Genomic DNA, 22,171 nt, shown 5'->3' on the forward strand with positions numbered 1-22,171 from the left:
AAGGAGGGAAAAGATGGGGAAGGAATACAGACTAACAGGTGTAATCCTATCGATTAACCGCATTAGAGTTGTGCTTTAATCCACACATCTCACATATTGCTGGCCCAGTTCCAAGGCAGGTACTGAGGGAGGGGTTTGGGGAAGAGCCTTTATGGGGATTCTGAGGGGAGGAGTCACAGGTGCAGGGGGTGGGCAGCCCAAACAGTACATTCATGCAGACAGTGGTAGTGCTCATAGCTATACAGTGGTTCCACCACAACAGGCAAGGTAGATAAGGGTGGGTGGGCAGAAGAGATAAAAGCTGAGGTAAGATGGGGAGGGGGTAGCTTTGAATGGAGAGGTAAGGGGGTGGGGAGCTGCAGGAAAAGAGACAGAGAAAGGGAAATAGAGAGGGAGAGAGTCGGGGAGGGGCCAAATGAAAGCTGAAGTCGGTTAAGTCCATCTGTTGGAGAGTGCCCAGATGGAATACTAGGTGGTGTTCCACTAATTTGCAGGAGTCCTCAGTTTGGCAGGGCATAAGGCCATGGATAGACATGTCCGCGTGGGAATGGGGTGTGGAATTGAAATGGTTGCCACTGGAGGTTCCCATCATTGCAGCAGACAGAGTAAAGGTGCTCAATAAAATCAGCATGTGTCCAGTCTCGCCAATGTAGAGCAGGCCACAACAGGAATATTGAATGCAGAAGATAACCACCACATATTCACAGTGAAGTTTTGCTTCACTTGAAAGGATTGCTTGGGGCCATGAATGGTGGTGAGGGAGGAGGTGTGGGTGCAAGTATCGCATTTCATGTAGTCACGGGGGTAGGTGCTGAAGGGAGGGGGAGTAGAGGAAAGTGTGAGTGGACAAGGAAGTCATGGAGGGAATGGTCCCTGCTGTAAGTGGAAAGGGAAAGAGAAGGGAAGATGTGTCTGGTACTGGGATCACATTGTAGGTTGCAAAAAAAAACCCTGTACCCTGTAACGATTTCATTCCTTTCTCTCAATTCCTCGGTTCTGTCACATCTGCTTCCAGTCCAAAACATCTGACATGTCTTCCTTCTTCAAAAACTTGGTTTTTCCCCCCTCTACTGCTATCAACATTGTTTACACACATCTCCTCTATTTCCCGCACCTTTGCACTGGCCCCCTCCACTCCTAGATGCAACAAGGACAAGATTCCCCTTGTCCTCACCTACCGTCACCCCAGCCTCTGCATCCAACATATTATCCTCCACAATTTCTGCCATTGCGGAAGGCCTAATGGTATCTGGGGCCAGTGCAGATGTGGAGGTAATTCTCCAGATACTTTTAGCCCCCCCCTCCTTGTTTCTCCTTCTTTCCCTAGCCCTCTGTCTCCTTTCTTCCAGCTCCCCATCCCCTCCCTCTCCATTCAGAGAACTACCCTCTTTCACTGTCATTTCTCAGCTTTTTTCTCTTCTGTCCTCCCAACCTTACCCACCTATGACCTCTTGCCTGTTGGCCTGTGCTCCTTTCCCTACCCCTTCCCTCCTCCCCTCACCTGTTTATTCAGGCTTCTTTCTACTCATACATTCACAAAGGGCTCAGGCCCGAAATATGGTTTCTATCCCTTTGTTTCCTCCACACACTGTATGACCTGCTAAAGTTCTCCAGCACTTATGTTTATTTACAAGATGGGCATTTTTTACAATAAATATTTGTAAAATCCAACCCACAGATTTTAGAATTGACTATATTACTTACACTGTGATGAACAGGTATGAAATCAATTCCCATGGACTGTGGTCATTGTGCAAAGATAGCTTAGTTTTCTGAAGGACATGGTAACCTGCAGATGAACGTATTCGAGTGAAATCCTGCTGTTGAGGGATATTTCACAAAATACTTTAATCGTGTTAACATGTGCCCCTTAACCCAATCTCAGCTGAATGGATTGTTGACTTTGCTTTACACTTCAGTGCTTGGTAGTAATTCTCATTATTTTTGTGAGCAGAGGGTACTGCCAGACAGTTGCCCAAATTCAGACTTAACTCAGCACCAAATCCATTTACCATTGCTCAATTTGGGAAAATTGTTAATCAATGCAAGGCACCTAAGCATCTTCCAAAATGGCATAATAACTATGAATTAACAAATTATCTTATAAAATTTAATTATTAACATTTTTTGGGAATACAGTGAAAATATAGATGATGTTTTTTTAAGACATGGTAAAGCCCAAAGCTGCCATTTCTACCAACAATGCTTTTGGATTTCTAATGCACTCCTAGGATATAGTAGAGTTTCAATAAAAGTGAGGTGATGGAGATAGGCAGATAATCATGGGGGATCACCGAGCTTGACAGGACATAAGGAGTCAGTCATCTGAAGAAAATGCAGAAGTAATAACTGTGCCCAGCTTGCGTCAGCAGATATTAATTGATCGTTGAAAACCATGCACTAAAGTTAAAAGGATGCAAGATATCCAAGGAGAACAGACTAATTGTAATCATGTTCTTTGTCCAAACAGATCGAAGATGATTCTGAATTCTGAATAGGTAGAGGCAAAGATAAGCATTTAAATCAGGAAGGAGAGAAAATCAGGAAGTTGAGAGCAAGGGTCAATGAGGAAACTAACTCTTCAGCTACAGATTGCCCTGGTTCACTGTTTGAAACCCTACTTGGTCTGGATGAACATCAATAAAGACTCACACCTTATCTTGGTACTATTAACACAGCAATACTGTTTGTATACAACTAATAACATGGCTTCACAACTGAATATTAAAGTACAAAACAACCCACCCCCACCTCCTCAAAATCCCCAGGAATAAAATGTTAGCTTCAAAAGGAAGGACATGATGAGGGAACACTGGCTGAAAAAAATAATGAACTGGATGTAATGAACAGCACAAATGATACAAATTCAGTTATTACTGAACATAATTTTGTAGATCAGAAATGCAGCAATACATATTTAATTAGAGGGGCTACCTCTCTGGGATACATAAGAAGATGTTTGAGACTAGCAAGGGGAAATATTAAAGGATATGTAAAATTAATCTCAATATCCCATATTATGATTCTACAGGTTCCTCCTTTGACTGCACTGTGGGTAATTCAGGTGATTTAATAAATATGAACACAGATAAAGATTATTAAGACCCTTGAATCTAGTCCATTGATCTACGTAGATCATGGCTCATCTGTCTCTCACCTCCATTTACCAAACTTTGCTCCATATCCCATTATACTAATTTCTAACAAAATCACCTTTGTTTTGAGCAAAATAATTCATCCAGCATCTTAGGCACTCTGGGCATAGAGTTCCGTTTGTCTGCATCCATTCCATATCCCTTCAAAACTTTAATCTCTATGCACCTGTTTAAATGTCTTTTGAATGCTATCATTGTTCCTGCTTCTACCGTGTTCTTTAGCGCTCGTTCCATATACCCACCTACCTCTGTGTGCAGAAGGTGTTGCTCAGGTCCCTTTTAAATTTTTCTCCTCTCACCTTAAATCTATGCCCTATCCTGGAAAAAGATTAGGGCTATTTACCTTACACTGTATATGTCCTTCATGATTTTATGAACTCTATAAGAACTCACTTAGCTTCTCATATTCCAGGAAGAAAATTCACAGCCTCCCCGGCCTTTCCTTGTAATTCAAGCTGACTGGTCCCGATAATATTCTTGTAAATCTTTTCCGTAACCTTTCTATCTTAAATATATATATTTCTTACAGTGGGGTGATCAAAACTGCACTCGATTCTCCAGGTATGGTCTCACCAACGTCTTGTACAGTTGTACAACTCCTTCACCAATGAAGGCAAGCATGCCAAACCTCTTCTTTGCCACCCATCTACCAGCAACACAACTTCATTGGAATGACAAGTCTCTTTGTTCTACAACACTCCCTATTCACCATGAAAGTGCAATGCCTTGAGTTTGTGCATGTTAAATTCCAAAATTCCATCTGCCATTCCTGGTCTCACTTTCCCAGATCCTGCAGTAATCTTAGATATTCTCCTTCTTGGTCCTAGGACATGGAATTTTAGATATCTGCGTTCATGTGCGTTGAAAGATTTTCTCTGACTTTTACTTATTTTAGCTTTAATTTTAAGATTTATAGTTTCTCATTCTGCATTCCCCCCACTAAAGGAAATAACTTTCCTGAACCCTTCTATAATTTGAGGCATCAAATATCTAAAAAAATAATGTAATGCACCCCAAGTTTACAAAACCCATCCCTGATTTAACATTTTACCTATGCTAACATGCTGGTAAATTTGCTTTTGATGCCAAGTTGCTCTCCCAGCCTCTGTTTTCCCTCCCCAAAATAGGTTGTTTTCAGCTAGAAATGTGAAATCGTCCTCTATTCTCTGAACAACTCCTGTGTGAATAGATCCTTTTTACTCTCATGTTACAACCCCCTGGAAATAGATGAACTGGATGTAATGAACAGCACAAATGATACAAATCAAGCCATTACATTCTATTACTTTTTGTACTTTTGAATATGTTTTTATCACTGTTCACAACTCTTCATCTTAAACTAAATGTGAGTTGAGAATTCATCAAAAATGTTGAATCTTTATATATTTAAGAAGGAAAATGTATGTATCTTGATCAATATGGTTTATAGTGTGAAAAATTTAAAAAAAATGTTGCATCTTGAATGCAACATTAAATCTATAGGGCATGACAAATTTCTAAATAATAAACAATTAGCATTGCTGAGCTTAAAAGTAAATTAGTGCATTATAATAACTCTACCTTCTTCATGAATAAATCTTATTCAATTACCAATTAATGCTAATGTTTGTAAACTTTACTATAACACAAATGAGAATTTATAATTAACATATTTTATAATATCTATCTGAAATACACTTTAAAATATCTTCAGTGAACAGGGAAATGACATTTAATTCATATTTGCCTTGTGTTCAAACGTTATCGCCAAAGATGAAAACTCCCATTTCAGGAATCAAGTATCAGTCTCTACTTTTCACAGGTCACGTAAACATGGTCTGATGTGTTCCATGTCGCATCCAAAGACCCTGTATTGCTATAAGAGAAGTTGCTGATTTAGAGACGGTTTGTGCTTTAGGTCCACGCAGCCATGTACGTACTACTGTCGCATCTGCAATTATTCCACGTAGATTCTTCTCATTTTAAAAAAAATTTAGAGATGCTCGGTAACAGACCCTTTCAGCCTACAAGGCTGCACTGCTCAAATCCACCAATGTGACCAATGATCCTTCTAATCCTGTGTATCTTTGGAATGTTGGGAGGAAACTGGAGCACCCAGAGGAAATCCATGTGGTCAGAGGGAGAATGTATAAACTTCTTACAGACAGTGGTGGATTCGAACTTGGGTCGATAGCGCTATAATAGAACTGTGCTAACCTTTACACCAACCATACTGCCCCCTGCACCATCCTTGCTGCCCTTTGGAGTTAGGGGCAACTTCCACTTCATTCAACCACATTGGATTTAATATTGCACCATCCAGAGTGATAAGTGGAAGAAAAGATTTTAAATTTAGCTTCTAACCATTGGATTCAGTTCTTGGTATTTATTTCCATTTCAGTCTTAATTTCATTTAGAAGAAATTAATGTTACTTATTTATTTGTAAATACATTTTATTATTTGTAAATAATTTAAAAAAAGGTGGTTTTTACTGATGGCCAATGCGGCACTGAAGATTTGCTGTGTAATAGAACACAAATTATTTATGAATTAAAACAAAAAATAAAACTTTTTAAAAGTTGCTCATTGATATGTTTATAACCGCTTCATATTTACTCTGGTATCAACCCCCACAATGGTTTTTGCTTATGGCTATAGTTCCTTTAAATGCAATCTTGGTGGAGAGGTCATCAACTGAACTTCTGCTGTCTGTCGGCCATTGTTTCAATCTTGCTGAGTACAGTTGACGGTAAAGCTTTCTGTTCTCCATCTAATTCCAGTGTTCTCTTGTATCATGTTCTTAGCCTGCATTAAACATCAGATTGAAAACAGTACATTCTTAATCCAAACTTGTACTTGCTGTTGGAAAAAAAGTTTACGCTTGAATCCTTCATGCTTGCCTGCTTCAACTTCAGCTCCAATGAAGACCTCATTTATTTCTCCATCATTATAACAAAGGATAGGTTTCAGCTACCTCTCCCACTGTTTCAGTATCACCATTCACCAAGCTATAATATTCCATTGTCCCCTCACAACTTTGCCCTGAAACTATTTTTTGTCAGAATTTGCAAAAATTTGTAATTATTAATTCTTTTAATACATACAATACAGTAATGGGCCCTTTCGGCCCACAAGCCTGCGCCACCTAAATACATCCAATTAACCTGCAACTCCCCCCCCCCCATACATTTTGAAGGGTGGGAGGAAACCGGAGCACCTCGCAGACACTGGAGAACACACAAACTCCTTACAGACAGCACCAGATTTGAACCGGGGTAGCTGGCGCTGTAATAATGGGGTACTAACCGCTATCCTAACTGTGCCACTCATTCTGTTAGAATTGCATTTAATATTTGAATTAAATCCGCCAAAAATCAATGTTTACATGCTGTTACTTTGAAAAAAAAAATCTATTAAACCTGATTTTTATTTCAGGCTGTTGAATTCAGATTCAGTCACATCAATTAAAGATGATGCCTTTGGTGAACTTGCACGTCTTGAGTATTTGTGAGTTCATTTCATTTTATGTTTCCTATTTCCTTCATGTAATTAATTATGAAGTTACTGAACCATTTGAACTAATTGGCTGACTTTATATCTGCAGATTCATTGAAAGCAACAAAATTGAGTCTGTATCACGACATGCTTTTCGAGGACTAAAAGATTTGATCCATCTGTGAGTTTTCATGTTGTCATTGTTGTGCTATTGTCAAGTCACCAGTTTTTGTTTAAAAAAACATATCAACCGTAAAATCAAGTAATTTCTCAGATGGTGTTTAAACAAATGAGGTGATGCTTTAAAATGAATTACTTTATTTTCAGTTCTTTGGCCAACAATGGGATCAGATCTTTACCAAGGGATGTCTTCCTTGACTTGGATTCTTTGATTGAACTGTAAGCTTTTCACATTTTTTAGCAATACATTCATTTAACTTTAATTTATTTAATGCAATAAACTGGTAGAGTTCTAAAATAATGCACAAAAGTACTGGGGCAACTCCACAGGTCATAGAACATCTCTAGAAATTAAAATATTTTGGACCTAGGGATTTTTTTCACTTTCCCGATGAAGGGCTCAGGCCCAAAACTTTGATGCCACACTATAAAATATCTGAATTTCACTTGGCAGCACAAATTAAACCATATAAAACAGGTCTTGAATATTGAATCCTTCAATAAACCTTCTTCAGCAGAAATGCCTTTTGCTGAATCTGAAGGAAGAAATTACAGAGTTGGCCTTTTCCAAAATTAGTGTTAAGTAACAGATTGAAACTGGTTACATCTGTGAAATTAAGTACATGTTTGGTTAATTGTCATGTTTTCCCATTGATGTCCATTGTTGATGAAAGATTAATAGGAAAATTTGAAGTTTGCACATTAGAAAATTACCATTTCTGGAACAGACCAAACATTTTAAAGTTCACTTGTTTCTATATATTCCATCAGCCATTCAAACTGAAAACACATCTTAATTTCTTCTGAATTAATTTGCATCTCCCAAATTCATTCATCTTAGGAAGGAGTTCACCACTTGGCACTATATTTTCACTGAGTTTTATACTTCCCTTGATGAAACAGTTATTGAGCTGATTGCCAGTAACAGGGAGCAAGATAGGGCACCTTCTAAGTAAGTTCCAGGCTTCCATTGTGTGAATTATTGTTGTTGCTGAGGAAGGATGGTGTAAATAAGTGTGTCTTATTGTGAAGAAATGAAGAATTGAAAGTATAATGTTACAATACACTGATTTTGATCTGATCGTATGGGAATCACATGCAGAGGGTGTTGGAGCAGGGTTATGCTATTTGGATAATTGAGGCATAATTTTTTCTGACTTGTAGAAACCATGGGATGTTCTCAGTCTTCCAGCCAATGTTAAGAAACCACATGACCAAGGTCACCATAGAAGTCATCAGAGATGTGTGTAATGCTTCACTTTTCACTTTAGTCAAACTGGATTTCCTAACATTGAATGAGACTTTGGTACAGATTTCACAGCTAAAGTAACAATGGGTTAAATGGCACATGATGTCTAAGTTATCTAACAATTTATAGAGAGGAGGAGTGTTCCATAAATTGAGGAGTGCCGTACAAGGATAATATACTCTATATCTGTGAACCTTGCAGAAACCACACCTTGTTTGCAACTTTCACGACAGTTTTAAGGAGTTTTTAATATTTGTTTCATTGTCAATTAATCAGTTAACCGTGCAAGTATCATTTTAACGATGCTAATCTCTCCAGCCCCTAATAGAAGTGATGACATTTATCTAGTTGTCAATTGTTAAAAATTAGAAAGTCACACATTTTTGAATTTTTTTTTACAATTTATTACTTACACATTTGTCTATTTTTATGACTGTTTTTGAAACCAATTTCCCTTTGCACTTTGTTAATTATTTCTGCATGAAATTGATTGCAATTCACTCTAACTTCTCCACTGAAGGGATTAACCATGAGGAGCAGCAGATGGAGTTGCTGCTGGTCACTTATTCCACCCAGTCAATAGTATCTTTGTTTTGTGAAAGCAAATCATGGACTTGAGTAAAGCCTTTGTCAAAGTCCCCCATGGGAGGTTAATCAGGAAGATTCAGATATTTGGTATTCATGGTGAGGTAGTAAACTCGATTTGACTTACTGAACACATCTTTGCCAGAAAAGAACTTATCTCAATCCATGCTTCGTAGATCCTTTATCATTTCTTCAAAATTGGCCTTTCTCCAATTTTGAATCTCAACCTGAGGACTAGACTGATCCTTATCTATAATTAATTTAAAATTGATGGCATTATGATCACTGGACTCAAAATGTTCCCCTACACATACTTCTTTCACCTGTCCTGCCTCACTCCATAATTGGAGATCCAGTATTGCTCCTTCTCTAGATGGTATATTAGAAAACTTTTCTGAACATGTGACAAACTCCAAGCCATCCAGCCCTTTTACAGTATGGGAATCCCGGTCAATATGTGGAAACTTAAAATCTCCTTCTATCAGAACCTTATGTTTCCTGCTGCTGTCTGCTACCTCTCTACAGAATTGCTCCTCCAATTCTCGTTGACTATTGGGCCATCTATAATATAACTCCGCAAGTGTGGTCATCCCTTTCCCTTTCCTCAGCTCCACCCATATAGCCTTAGTTGACAAGACTGAGAACAGTTGTGATATTTTCCCTTACGACCAATGCCATTCCTCCCCTTTCATTCCTCCTGCTCTATCATGACTGAAACAATGGAACACCGATACATTGAGCTGCTGGTCCTGCCCCTCCTACAACCAAGTTTCACCAATGGCCACAATATCATAATTCCACATGCCCATCCATGCTCTAAGCTCGCCTGCCTTTCCTACAATATGCCTTGCTTTAAAATAGTTTCACCTGAGAACATTTCCAGAATGTTCACCTTTGATTTCTGACTTTACATCATCTTTTTCCTCCTCCACTCCACTATCTGCTCTGGCACTCTGGTTCCCACCCCCCTGAAAATCTAGTTCAAACCCCTCTTCCCCTTCCACCTCCCCCCTCAAATTCCCACTCCTACACTGGGCCACTCACAAACCAAAGCTTCAAATTCCCACTCCTACACTGGGCCAATTGTGAACCGAAGCTTCAAATTTCCACTCCTACAGTGGGCCACTGGTGAACCAGAGACTCAAATTCCCACTCCTACACTGGGCCACTCGCACACTGGCTGTGTGCCTGCTTTACTTTTATTTGCTCCTGCTCTGTGTAACTTTCTCACTCTGCAACTTGATGGGTCCACTAGTAATACCAAATTTTTCAAAAGGGCTAGAAGCCATTTTCTCAATTCACATTCTACTTGATTTGCCACATTGAGAGCTTTGCTGGTCAGCCCAAATTATTAATTACCTCAAAGGTGTCTTTTAAACCTCAACTTGCTACTTGGGAACAATCACTAAAAAGAACACAGTCATCTTTTGGAACCAAGCTTGGTTGTATGCAGGCATTCTATATAATCATTGATAAAGTTTACTGCTGTTGAGGATCAAACTCCACTCAATTCTATGTTGAATTTGAACGTGAAAATTTATGTGAATTAAATGTAAGAATTGTAGAATTAACCATTAAGCTGCTCATTATGAACATTTTTACTACAATCACAGCGTCTGCAGCCTAATGTGTTTTTACCAGCAACAACTTATTCAGAGTTGAATTATTAATGAAGTTGTAGGTTTGAGCTTCCTGGGGCAGTAAAATTCCATGTATCATCCATTGTAATAATGAGCCGATTAGAAAAGAACATTCAGCGCATCATATAAAAGCGATCAGTATTATAAAGTCAATGATCCATGCTGTTGCCACACCATTTTGCCATTTTTTCCCCATTTAGTTAGCAGAGAACTGTCAACGGGTTTAAGTAGTGTGATCGCTTTTGATTTAAATGGCAATAGAGCCATGATAATTAACTTCACTGTTTCCAGCAAGGATAATGGTTGCAGCTTGTTATCCTTTTTTTTCCATTCAAGATGCCCCATGGTTGCATTACAATGGGATCAATCCTTAGGGAAATGCTTATAAATGAAATATTTTTAATTACGTTCAAAAAGTAGCTTTGAAGACCATTTGTAGTTTCAGAGAATAGTTTCCAGCCCATGAACCTGTACTGTCCAATTACACCTATGTGACAAATTAACTTACTAACTCCAAACGTCTTTGAAATGTGGGAGGAAGCTGGAACACACGGAGGAAACTCACACAGACGTGGGGAGAATGGACAAACTTCCTATAGATAACAGCGGATTTGAATCCGGGTCGCGGATGTTGTAACTAAATACAATTTGGTTAAACAAGCAGTGGTCTGTTATGATGCCAAGTAATTTTTCCTTTTGAAGAGACGTACATTGGGCAGCTTCACCTTTATCCATAAATTATACAAGTATGACTTGATGGCAGCAAGTTTTAGGAATAGCACGTTTCATCAGTAAATTGTGTGGCAAGTAAATGTTCTGGCTGAATAATTAACAAAGCTATGAGAGGATTTCTACTTTTCCCTCCATTTTTATTATTTACAGACAACTGACCTATGACAAAAATGTGGAGTATAAACACAGACTTGTTAGGCTCTATCGCATTCTTCTCTGCTGTAAGTTCTATGTTATTCCATATACAGTAAAATCCCCGTTATCCAGAATGCAAGCAACTGCCAAAACAAATTGCAGAAAATAAACGGGTAAAAAATACGAAAGGTTAAAATTGGTGTACCCTAGCAGTCAGTTCGCCAATCCATGTCTCAAAGAACCGGAAAATTCACTTATCCGGCATCTACCAAGGCCCCATAGGTGCTGGATACTGGGGGGTTTTACTGTATAAACAGGAGATTATTTTTCATAAACAAGTTACAACCAATTTATGTGGGCTATCGATGAAAAACCTTTCAGTAGGTATGCCAATGGCAGTATCCTTGGGGTGTCCATACAACTCCCGAAGCTGCCGTCAGTGGTTTAACATTGTTTAGCAGCTACCTATGTTTGTTTATTGGTCACAAAGCACATTGTTCAGTGAGAAAATCCTTCTGAAAACAGGACAACAATTTATCTCCAAAAGTTTTATACAGCTGTGTAAAGAGCACAATTTACAGAGTGTATGATTCCAATGAAAAGGAAGATTAATTAACACCAAGCAAGGACAGCGTGAGAACATTGTTGTAGGTTTCATTTAGGAGTCTGATGGCTGTGAAGAAGAAACTGTCTTTAAGCCAGTTGGTACGTGCTTTCACATTCTTAAGCCTTCTCCCTGACGGGAGGAGGGAGAAGAGAGTGTGTCTGGGGTGTGATGGGTTTTTCAGTATTTTGACTGCCTTTTCTAGACAGTGGGAAATGTAGATGAAGTCCATGGAGGGGAGGGAAGCTGGTATTATGTTCTGATCAGCATCGACTATCTTCTGAGGCTTCTTCCTATCCTGAGCAGACCACCTCCCATACCACACTCTGAAGTATTGAACAAGTGCGCTTTTGGTGGTACACCTGCAGAAGTTATTGAGGGCCAAGGGAAACGTGTTGAACTTACTTAGTTTTCAAATAAAGTGGAGGTGTCGGTGTGCTTTCTTGACCATTGCATCATGTTTGTCCCAAATCAGGTCATTGGATATTTTTATTGCCGAAGCTATGTACTCTTTAAACTTTAGTGCCATTATTGTGGACAAGGGTGTGGGGTCGCTTGAAGTCAATGATCATCTCCTTTGTCTCGATATTGAGAGAGAGTTTCTTATCTTAGCACTGTGCCACCAAACTTTAAATTGCTTTCCTGTATCCCATCTGCTCATTTGAGACTCAATCCACTATTGTGATGTCTTTGGCAAATCTGAAGAGTTGGAGTGGTTATTTAGATGTATAGTTCATGGGTGTAGAGTGAGCATAATTGAGGCTTGAGTATACATCCTTGAGGAGCACTCATGTTCAGCGTGATCATGGAGGATATGTTGTTACTCATCTTCGCTGATTGTAGTCTGTTAGACAGGAAGTCAAGGGTCCAGAAGCAAAGGGGGACACTGTAGACTAAATCCTGAAGTTTGGGAATGTTTTCTCCAGACTGTGGTATTTAAGGCAAAGCTATAGTCTATGAATAGTCATCTAACATGTGTCCAAATGCTCCAGATTGAATGGAGAGCCAGAGAGATGGCATCTGCCATGGATCTCTTTGGATGGGAGACAAACTGAAGTGGGTCAAAGCTAGTTGGTCAGTTAAAGTTGATGTGACCCATGAACAGCCTCTCAAAGCACTTAAAGATGGTGGTTGCAATTTAGCCTGTTATTGTGCTTTACTTTGGGACTGCCATTATAGTGGCCTTCTTGATGCAAGGGAAGACTTGTCTGTTGTAGGGCGAGATAAAAGATGTCGTGAACATGACCGCCAGTTAATTTGCACAGACAGTTGGGACACATCCTGGAACTCCACCAGGTCTGGTTGCTTTCCGTGGGTTCACATTTGATGGGGCTTACAATCCTGTGCCAAACTGGAAGAGGTGCATATATATTGATTTGAATAGAAGAAAATTGTTGCAAGGGAGGCAGGTGACTATTCATTAATGCTGATTTTTTTTGGGTGTGTTTTAAAGTATTAGGGTGGATTAAAGAATGTTCAAGTTTTAAAATTTAAGGAAAATTTTTGATTGTTCATAAATATTTCTGACCATTTGGAAACATATGATCCATATAAGACTGGGGGGGGAATGAGTTAACATGCAGCCAGAAGTTCCCCCCCCCCCCACCCTTTTTGGGTTGGTTCAGGATGACGAATGAGGAATGTTTCCCGTGCTCGGCTTCACAATGGGGAACTTCCCAACTTTCCTCCCAAGTTCCCGCTGGGTGATTGCTTGGTGTGACAGATACACCAAGTTCTCTTCAATCACGTCAATAGTTTTAAGGATATTTATCAAAACTATGAACCTCTACTACAGTTTATGCAAGAGAACAAGATGGGCCTTAGGGTTATTCTGTGTGTGTTTCATTGTTTTAATACGAAAAATAATTTTGAATGGGCTCATTGCCATTTTATTTTCAAAGTATTCAAGTACATTCTTCATTTCAGAGTTGTGATTAAATTAAATACAAGGATATATACAGTTTGAATTTGTGCTCAAAATGAACCTGGAGGTTATTTTACATTAATTTGTAATGACCCTAATTTAGCAATGATTAAAATTATTTACCAGAAAATCTTTGTTTCCCATCTTCCTATCCCTACTGGGATTGATTTAAATTCCATGCTGGGAGCAAACTCTCTGGAAAAAATTGCTACAAAAGCATGTACTTTGGGATTCCAGATGGTGTAAAAATAATAAACAATACTTCTATGGTTTTATTACCAACTTAACTTCTCAGATAATATATTCCCATTATTTTTCTTTATTTTTAGGGATCAAGGAATGGAAGAAAGTCAGAGGAAAACAGTGCAAATTACAAAAATGTTTGCAAATCACTCGTCCAATAAAATTAAGATCTCTACGTTAAATGATAGCCCCACATTCCTTTATACTGTTGATAGTGTCATTTTTTTAAAATTCTGATCACGGAGTGAAGATGCTGCTGGCAAGGACAGCATCTATTGTCCAAGGCCATATTGTCCAGCTTTTGCTGCAGTCAGGGACAGACTGTTTCATTCTGCATATGAAAAAGGAATACTACATAAACAGGCACAAATATTACTGTCATTAATGCCTTCTGCACCTTGGTGATGTTTGCAAGTTGGTTAATGGCTGATTAGCCAGAAGGGATTTTACTTGATTTTTTTTGGACATATTGTACTGAATTTATCTCAAGGTTTTGGTGTCATTGCAGTACAATGGGCAATGGCATTCATCAGCTCTCCAGTTGTAACATTGAGTTATTGATTCCTTGCGCTTGACTTAATGCTATGACCAAGTATAGGGCGCACAGTCAATGTTGAGATCTCCCATCTGAGTGACAACCACTGCGTAGTAATCTACAATAAGCTTGTCCTGATGTTGGGGCAGGGTGTACCTCTGGAGCCTAATGAAGGAATCTTTAAGAAGACCCCATAATTCCATGAGTTAGACTCTGGGTCTGAAATGGTACTGAAAGCTTTGGATTCTTTTGGAGGGCTGACTTCAGCCAAATGCTGCCACAGATTGCTGATAGGGTCACAAAGAGAGCTTCCTTTCAAGGTCACTGAGATGAGGTTAGACATCCACAGTGAGGCAGCCTCATCTCCTTCAGGCCTCAAAACTGGTGGGTTCTTGCACAAGCACCAATCCACCTGTAGAGGCCACTATTTACAAGTTGCCTCCTTGGGTTTTCCAAATTTTTGGGATTCCATTTATTGTTCTGTTTGAGTAGATATATAACATATATAAAAAGCATTTTGAGGCACATTATATGATTAAGAAAATGTCTTTTCTGTTTTGAAAATTGAGTTGCCAGATACAGATCTGGTGGGGCTGAAAATATTTGGCCTCCAGCACATTCCCAGTCTGATTGCACAGGAATATGGGGAAAGGGCAAGAATGCATCCTGGAATCTAGATTAAAAGAAAACTAATGACCTGTGTAATCCGTATTCCATCGGTACTCTGTGATGAGTAAGGCATTGCTTAAGGTGGGATGTGAGTGGGAAGGGAGGGTTGCGAATCACTGCTCTAGACCCAATTGTTACTGAAATATTTTGCTTGAGAAAAATTGTCATTGGCCCATTTCCTTTGGAGTTATGAAACCGTGCACATAACGAGTCAATTAAGTACAATTAAAACAGTGGTGATCAAACTTTTTATTTCCATCCACATACCACCTTAAGCAATCCCTTTACTAATCACAGAGCACCAATGGCATAGGAAATACTTAAAGAGGTATGCGGGTGGAAAGAAAAAGGTTGAGAACCACTGGACTAAACAATCAGAAGATAACTTTGAAATTACTGGCTTCTTTGTAGAAAATGGTCATTTGGAACTCATCTGGAAACAACTGGTCTTGTTTTATCTTAAACTGAGCACACCAGCCTGGTTAGTACTTCGAAGTGGCTACATCTGGGAATGCCAGAAGCAGTAGGCTTGTATGGAGATCCTGAACATGTTGCACCATCTACTGCCCCAGTGGTCTTGATTTTCAAAGGTTGATAAAGTTCAAAGTTTAGATTTATTGTCAGAGTACATACATGGCTTCACATACGACCTTGAGATTCTTTTTACCTGCAGGCCAGGCAGAATTACCACTTATAGGTAGTGCAAAAATTACTCAAGTAAAGATACAAAAGAGAGAAATTCTGATCACGAAATGAAGATGCTGCTGGCAAGGACAGCATCTATTGTCCAAGGCCATATTGTCCATGTAAACAAACTGATTGCAATACAGAAATAAATATTCAATAATATATAATGTGCAAAGTAAGAGGTTCTTAAATGAGTCTCTGATTGAGTTTGTTGTTTAGGAGTTCGATGGAAGGGTAGCAACTGTTCCTGACATGAGCACCACAAACTTCCCTCTATCCTGTAATGATGCTACCAGCTTCTGGACTTTGTATCCTGTAAGCATGTGGAGACCTTATAAGAAAAAGCAGGAGGAGAAGGGTTACATGAGCCCTCGTCTGCTCTGTCTTTCAGAAAGATTGTGGCTGATACATTGACCACTTTCCTCTCTGATCCCTTTAACCTGTAATTCTCTTGGTGCCCTGTGTTCTAGCAAGCTAAACTTGCACATAAGTTTTAAGAAATATCTCATTTCTGTTCTAAATTGTCCCGAGGCAAACCCCTGTGCTCAGATGCAGCCCAGAAAAGGGACGCCTCTCCACAGATGATCAAATACAATGACTTCCTGTCACAATTATTTATTCAATATTTTCTTTAACTGACCAGGGATCTGCGTGGTAACAAGTTCCAATGTGACTGTAAAACTAAATGGATGACCTCTTGGTTGAAGACCATAAATACCACTGTGACTGATGTTTACTGTGCTGGCCCGCCAGATCACAAGGGGAAGAAGATTACTGATTTGGCAACCTTTAAGTTCGATTGCATGTCAACAGGTAGGTCATTTCCCATGTTGTCCACAAGTAATTTAAATATAATTGTCAATTATATCAGTCATAGGTCATAGCAAATATTTTTCTATCTCAGAATAATACAATTAACATGTAAAATACAATACATGAAAAATTGCTGTTCTATTTTTAATAAATCCACTGACCATCTCAGAGTCTCTCCCCCTTTAGTGTATAGACATAAATAAAGAAACAGATGTAGAAAATAAGAAAGTGGATGATTATTCAGATGTCTTTTATTGACCCTGATGGCAACATCTGATTAAATATTTGAAATCCTGCTCAGTTGTTCATTAGGTAAAATGTACCATTAGCCTCAGAATTTCTCATTTAACTGGGTCTGCACTAAGTACACTACAAATAATCACATTATTTCTTGACTAAAGTGAGGTTTGACATAAATTTCCACTACTGCTCACTTACTAGTGATTCTTCTTTGGAAGTACAAATTAATGAGTTAATGAGAAAGATATCCCCCTCCATCCCCAAAACCAATCTTCCAGCAAGCAAAAAAATTAGATAAGAAAGAGAAACTAAATTCCTAGCTCAGTGAATGGAGGGAAAATGTTACAAGAAGATGAAATTTTGGAAGTTCAGTTAATTACCATTCAAAATAAAAAGACCTGCTGGCCCCAATATTAATTTGAAGACTGCCTAACTCAGAAGAATGGTGTGGTGAAATTGTTAGGGTGAGCTCCAGAAGAAACTCTGTGGGGTGGAATCTATGAACACAATTCATTGGAAGCAATACATTTGGATTTTAGGTAAGGTCAGTCTTCAAGTGGAAATTAGAAGCACGTGAAACAAGGTTGGCACCCAGATTCAATAATGTCATTACTACCAGGTGCAGTCAGGGAGCACTAGGATACGATGTTCCCCATTGATGGGAAGAGAGAACTTGCAACAAGAAGATGTGGGTGAAGGAAGGGGAGGTGGTGGGTAACAGCAGCAGGAGAAATGTGCTCTAGTCTTTGGGTAACATAGGAAGCAGTTCAATGGACTAGTCAGTTCAACAAAAGTGAGCGTTTGGGGATAATAGAAGCAACAGGAAGACTTTTTTCTCTCAGTAAACTAAGAGATGGCTTTTCCACAGATAAACAATATCCTTTTCTATTATCCCCGAAAGCCTTTGTCTGCTCAGCATACTGCAGAACATTTACAAGGGTGATTCCTCAGAGAGTCTCGTTCTTTCTGAAGGTATACCTGTGATAAGGGATACAAGTTCGGAGGGTCTGAGAAGCAACGAATCTGAACAAAATTCGATCACAGCAAAGATATTTATTGACCTGCGGGGGTAAGTTGCCACAGGGATCATACAGACACATAATTAAACAAGGTACTTACAATACACACGCATCAGATGCACCTAATAACGGCACTCGCTACAAATCGTGAACAGTTAAATACAATGAAAATATACAACAAATGGTACCTGCTGCCCCTCGATCTGGTGCAGGCACAGAACCCTAATGAATTAGGAAAATTATTTATGGTGATCGTCACAAACAGGCACAATATTGATTTTGGGCATGCACCTCGCTAAGCCCCCAACCCTTTACCAGCACACACCTTGCAAATGACTCACCAGCATCGCCCACGGCTTGAAATCTGGAGTGGAGCTCAGGCTCATTCCCAGGGGAAAAGAAAGTGAACTGCTCCACATGGTGGGTGGTATACTGCAGCCGGCTGTGGTGGGTGGGGGTGGGGGTGGGGACGGGGTGTGGGGAATGTGGCTCAGGTTTGCCCCTCAATACCACAGCATACACCAGTAGCAAGCACATTTCATCCAGTAATTCACACTCCATTTGTGTTCTGGAGAGTTTGCTTTTTAAGGGTTTGAGGATAGGGAGTTGCAAACTGTGCTGATCTCTGCTTAGCTGGATACTGATGTTTTTTCAGAAGATGAATTTAGGATTTAACATCAAGTTTACAAAGAACTACAATAAATTAATTAACATAATTTTTCTTTTATAAATTAGTGCAGACTCTCCTCACTTTTATTCTATTCAGGTATTCTGATACGACATATTTCATTATATATTCCAGCATTTTGGGGTTGTCAACTCAGTTTGTAAGAACTATTCCAGAATCTTCAGAAAAATTACCTTTCTCAAAATTCTGGGATATCAGTCAATGAATCCATGAGATTTAATAGTTGAAGCCTCACCATCTCCTTGCACTTTTTTTTAACACGATTAAATAACTTTTTTGTGATTCCTTAATTCTCTAGATTTTCTGGCAGTCTTTTGTGTCCTCATCTCTTTTTCTTTTACCACATTGCAAATTTTCCCAACAATGGATCCGCATTTGCCGTCACTAGATATCCCCTTTGTGCATGCAAAGGGAAGCCTTTTTCGGTCTTTTTACTTTTCTTATTTGTTAATTTTCATATTCTATCCACTAAATTAGTTTTTTGGTCCTTAAATGCTCTCAATCATCAGTGAAATCCCCTCGCAAATTTAAAAGCCTTTTCTTTTGATATAACGTTATCCTCAATTTCCCTCTCAGCCACAGAAGGGTCCCATTTCCTGTGCAATTTTTGTGCTTGAAAGGAAAATAGATTGTATTATTTATTTAAACACTGGCCATGGCCTGTCCATTGACATCTTAATTTCCCAATCAACCACACCCAACCTCATAAGATTCAGTCACAATCCTTCAATGAGCTTTTCACCCAACGCATTCTTGGCTGCAATACAGAAAAGTGCTGGAGAAATTCTGCAAGCCACGCAGCATTCATAAGAAGCAACAGTATACTGTACAACCAACATTTCAGGGCTGAGCCTTCCATCAAAGTATGATCAAAAAGCTGAATAAAAAATGGGGAGAGGAGGGGCAGAGGGCGGAGCACAGGTCCATAGGCAAAAGGTGAATATAGAAAGAGTAAAACGGCAAAAAGTGAGAGGGGGGAAGGAAGAGCACTCTGAATGGAGAGGGAGGGGGGTGAGGAGCTGGAGGAAAGAAGACAGAGGAATAGAGAAAGAGATATAGGTAGAGGCAGGGCCTTTTGGAGACTGGAGAAGTTTATGTTCATGCCACCTGGTTGAACTAGTGCCCAGATAGAACATTAAGTAGTGTTCCTCCAATTTGCGGGTGGCCTTGGTTTGACAGTGCACGAGGCCATAGGCAGACATCTCAGTGTGTGAATGATATGTGGAATTGAAATGGTTGGTCACTGGGTGATAACTGTTATTGCAGCGAACAGAGTGAAGGTCTCTGATGTAGAGGAGGCCACAACGGGAGTACAGGATGTAGTAGATGACTCCTGCAGATGCACAAGTGACGTGTTGCTTTACTTGAAAGGACTGTTTTGGGTCCCAAATGGTGATGAGGGAGAAGGAGTGGATGCAAGTGCAGCATTTCCTGCATTCACAGTGGCAGGTACCGAGTAAGCGATAAGTGGGAAGAGATGTGTGGATGAGGGAGTCGCAGAGGGAACAGAGAGGGGAGGAAAGGAAAAGATGTCTCCAGTGGTGGAATCATGTTGTATGTAGCGGAAATTGCAGAGGATAATATTTTGGAAGTGGAAGGTGGTGTGGTGGTAGGGGAGAACAAGGAGAATCCTGTTCTTGTTGCATCTCAGGCTGGAGTGGACCAGGGCAGATGTGAGGGAAATGGAGGAGATGTGGGTAAGAGCTTAGTTAATGGCAGCAGAGGGGAAGCCTTGTTTTTTGAAGAAGGAGGGCATTATAGTGTTGATCTGGACATCATCATTAACCCTTTGCCGACAAATACTGAGTAGAATCTCCAGCCATATCTAGAACTCTATAGCATACCTTCAATATTTTAATAGCTTAGGCTTTATTACTCCTGAGAAGGCTCTCACAATCCTCTGGCATGAAATTCCACATGGGTATTTCAAGTCAGATTTAGAATCATAGAAAACTACAGCACAGAAATCAGGCCATTCGGCCCTTCTAGTCTGTGCTCACCATCATTCCTGTACTCCCAATGACCTTTTCCCATTCCTAACTCTCCAGACCTCTCCCATTCATGTATCTATCCAATTTATTCTTAAAACACAAGATTGAGTCTGCATTCACCACATCAGAAGGCAGCTCATTCCACACTTCCACCACTTTCTGAGTGAAGAACTTTCCCCTAATGTTCCCCCTAAACCTTTCCCCTTTCATCTTAAGACTATGACCTCTCATATTTATCTCCCCAAATCTAAGTGGAAAAAGCCTACTTGAATCCTCTCTGTCTATACCTCTCATAATTTTGTAAACCTCTATCAAATCTCCCCTTATTCTTCTTCGCTCCAAGAAATAAACTCCTAACCTGCTTAATCTTTCCCTCTAACTCAACTCCTGAAAGCCCAGCAACATCCTCATAAATCTTCTTTGCACTCTTTCAAACTTATTGATATCTTTCCTGTAGTTAGGTGACCAGAACTGCACACAATATTCCAAATTTGGCCTCACCAATGTCTTAAACAACTTCAACATAACATCCCAAATCCTATACTCAATACTTCGATTCATAAAGGCTAAGATCCCAAAAGCTTTCTTTTCAACCCTGTTCTCCTGCGACACCAACTTCAGGGAACAATGTATCTGTATTCCTAGATCTCTCTGCTCCTCCATACTCCTAAGTGCCCTATCATTTACTGTGTATGTCCTACCTTGATTTGCCCTTCCAAAATGTATCATCTAACACTTATCTGCATTAAACTCCATCTGCCATTTTTTTGGCCCATTCTCCCATTTGGTGCAGATCCCTCTGCAAGCTTTGAAAATCTTGCTCGCTGTCCACAACGCCTTCTATCTTTGTGTTATCAGCAAACTTGCTGATCTAATTTACCACATTATCATCTGGATCATTGATATATACAACTATGGTCCCAACACAGATCCCTGAGGCACACCATTAGTCACAAGATCATTCCTTGTCTTCTAAGAATCAGCACATACTGTATGTCTGTTTCCCTGAATGAAAAAGCCTGAAATGTTACACTTACCGTATAACATGTTCTGTACAACCTGCCGCATTTCAGTTTTTATATAGGAGAATGCATATCAAAGGTATTGACTCCTGTACAGGTCCTCAAATTGCCACGTTTGTGCAATTAATGGCAACTAATTGAATCAGAATACTTGCTCCTGCCGGAGATGCTTACCCATGGGAAAGTTTGCCTAACTCTCATTTTTGACAAACAACCCATCTGCATTATGCACTTATTTTAGAAGATAGCGGGGACTTTGATATTTATCATACAGCACATTGCGAGGAAGCAGAGGCAAAAATATTGACGGCAGTGGTGACCTTTACAGACACCTGTGATGCACACCCAGTTAGTCTTCAAGAAACTGGAGATGCTACCACCACGGGTAACATCCTGCATAACATCCCCACTCTATGGAAACACTACACTTCAGAGGGGTCATCAACAAATGGTGAAAATAAGTAAAAAATTAAAATGACATAAACATAGAATTTTTTGAACACTGGAAAAGATTTTCATTCTACTTCATTGTTTTTAGTATCAACTTGAATCCTGTAATTGCTCCCTTTCATGTCATTCTCAGCA

The 22,171-nt window shown here is 39.5% G+C and overlaps 1 protein-coding gene across 1 annotated transcript in view; it reads left to right on the plus strand.

Moving 5' to 3' along the window:
* The window catches only part of lgi2a (leucine-rich repeat LGI family, member 2a), a 34,089-nt gene that overhangs the window by 3,457 nt on the left and 8,461 nt on the right, over positions 1–22,171 (plus strand). Inside the window, exons 3-6 of the mRNA XM_069923101.1 lie at positions 6,571–6,642; positions 6,740–6,811; positions 6,958–7,029; positions 16,457–16,626. Of these exons, the coding sequence (XP_069779202.1) occupies positions 6,571–6,642; positions 6,740–6,811; positions 6,958–7,029; positions 16,457–16,626 (386 nt within the window). The remainder of the gene's footprint in view (positions 1–6,570; positions 6,643–6,739; positions 6,812–6,957; positions 7,030–16,456; positions 16,627–22,171) is intronic.

Source organism: Narcine bancroftii, chromosome 3 (genome assembly GCF_036971445.1).
Source record: "Narcine bancroftii isolate sNarBan1 chromosome 3, sNarBan1.hap1, whole genome shotgun sequence".
NCBI classification, from domain to species: domain Eukaryota; kingdom Metazoa; phylum Chordata; class Chondrichthyes; order Torpediniformes; family Narcinidae; genus Narcine; species Narcine bancroftii.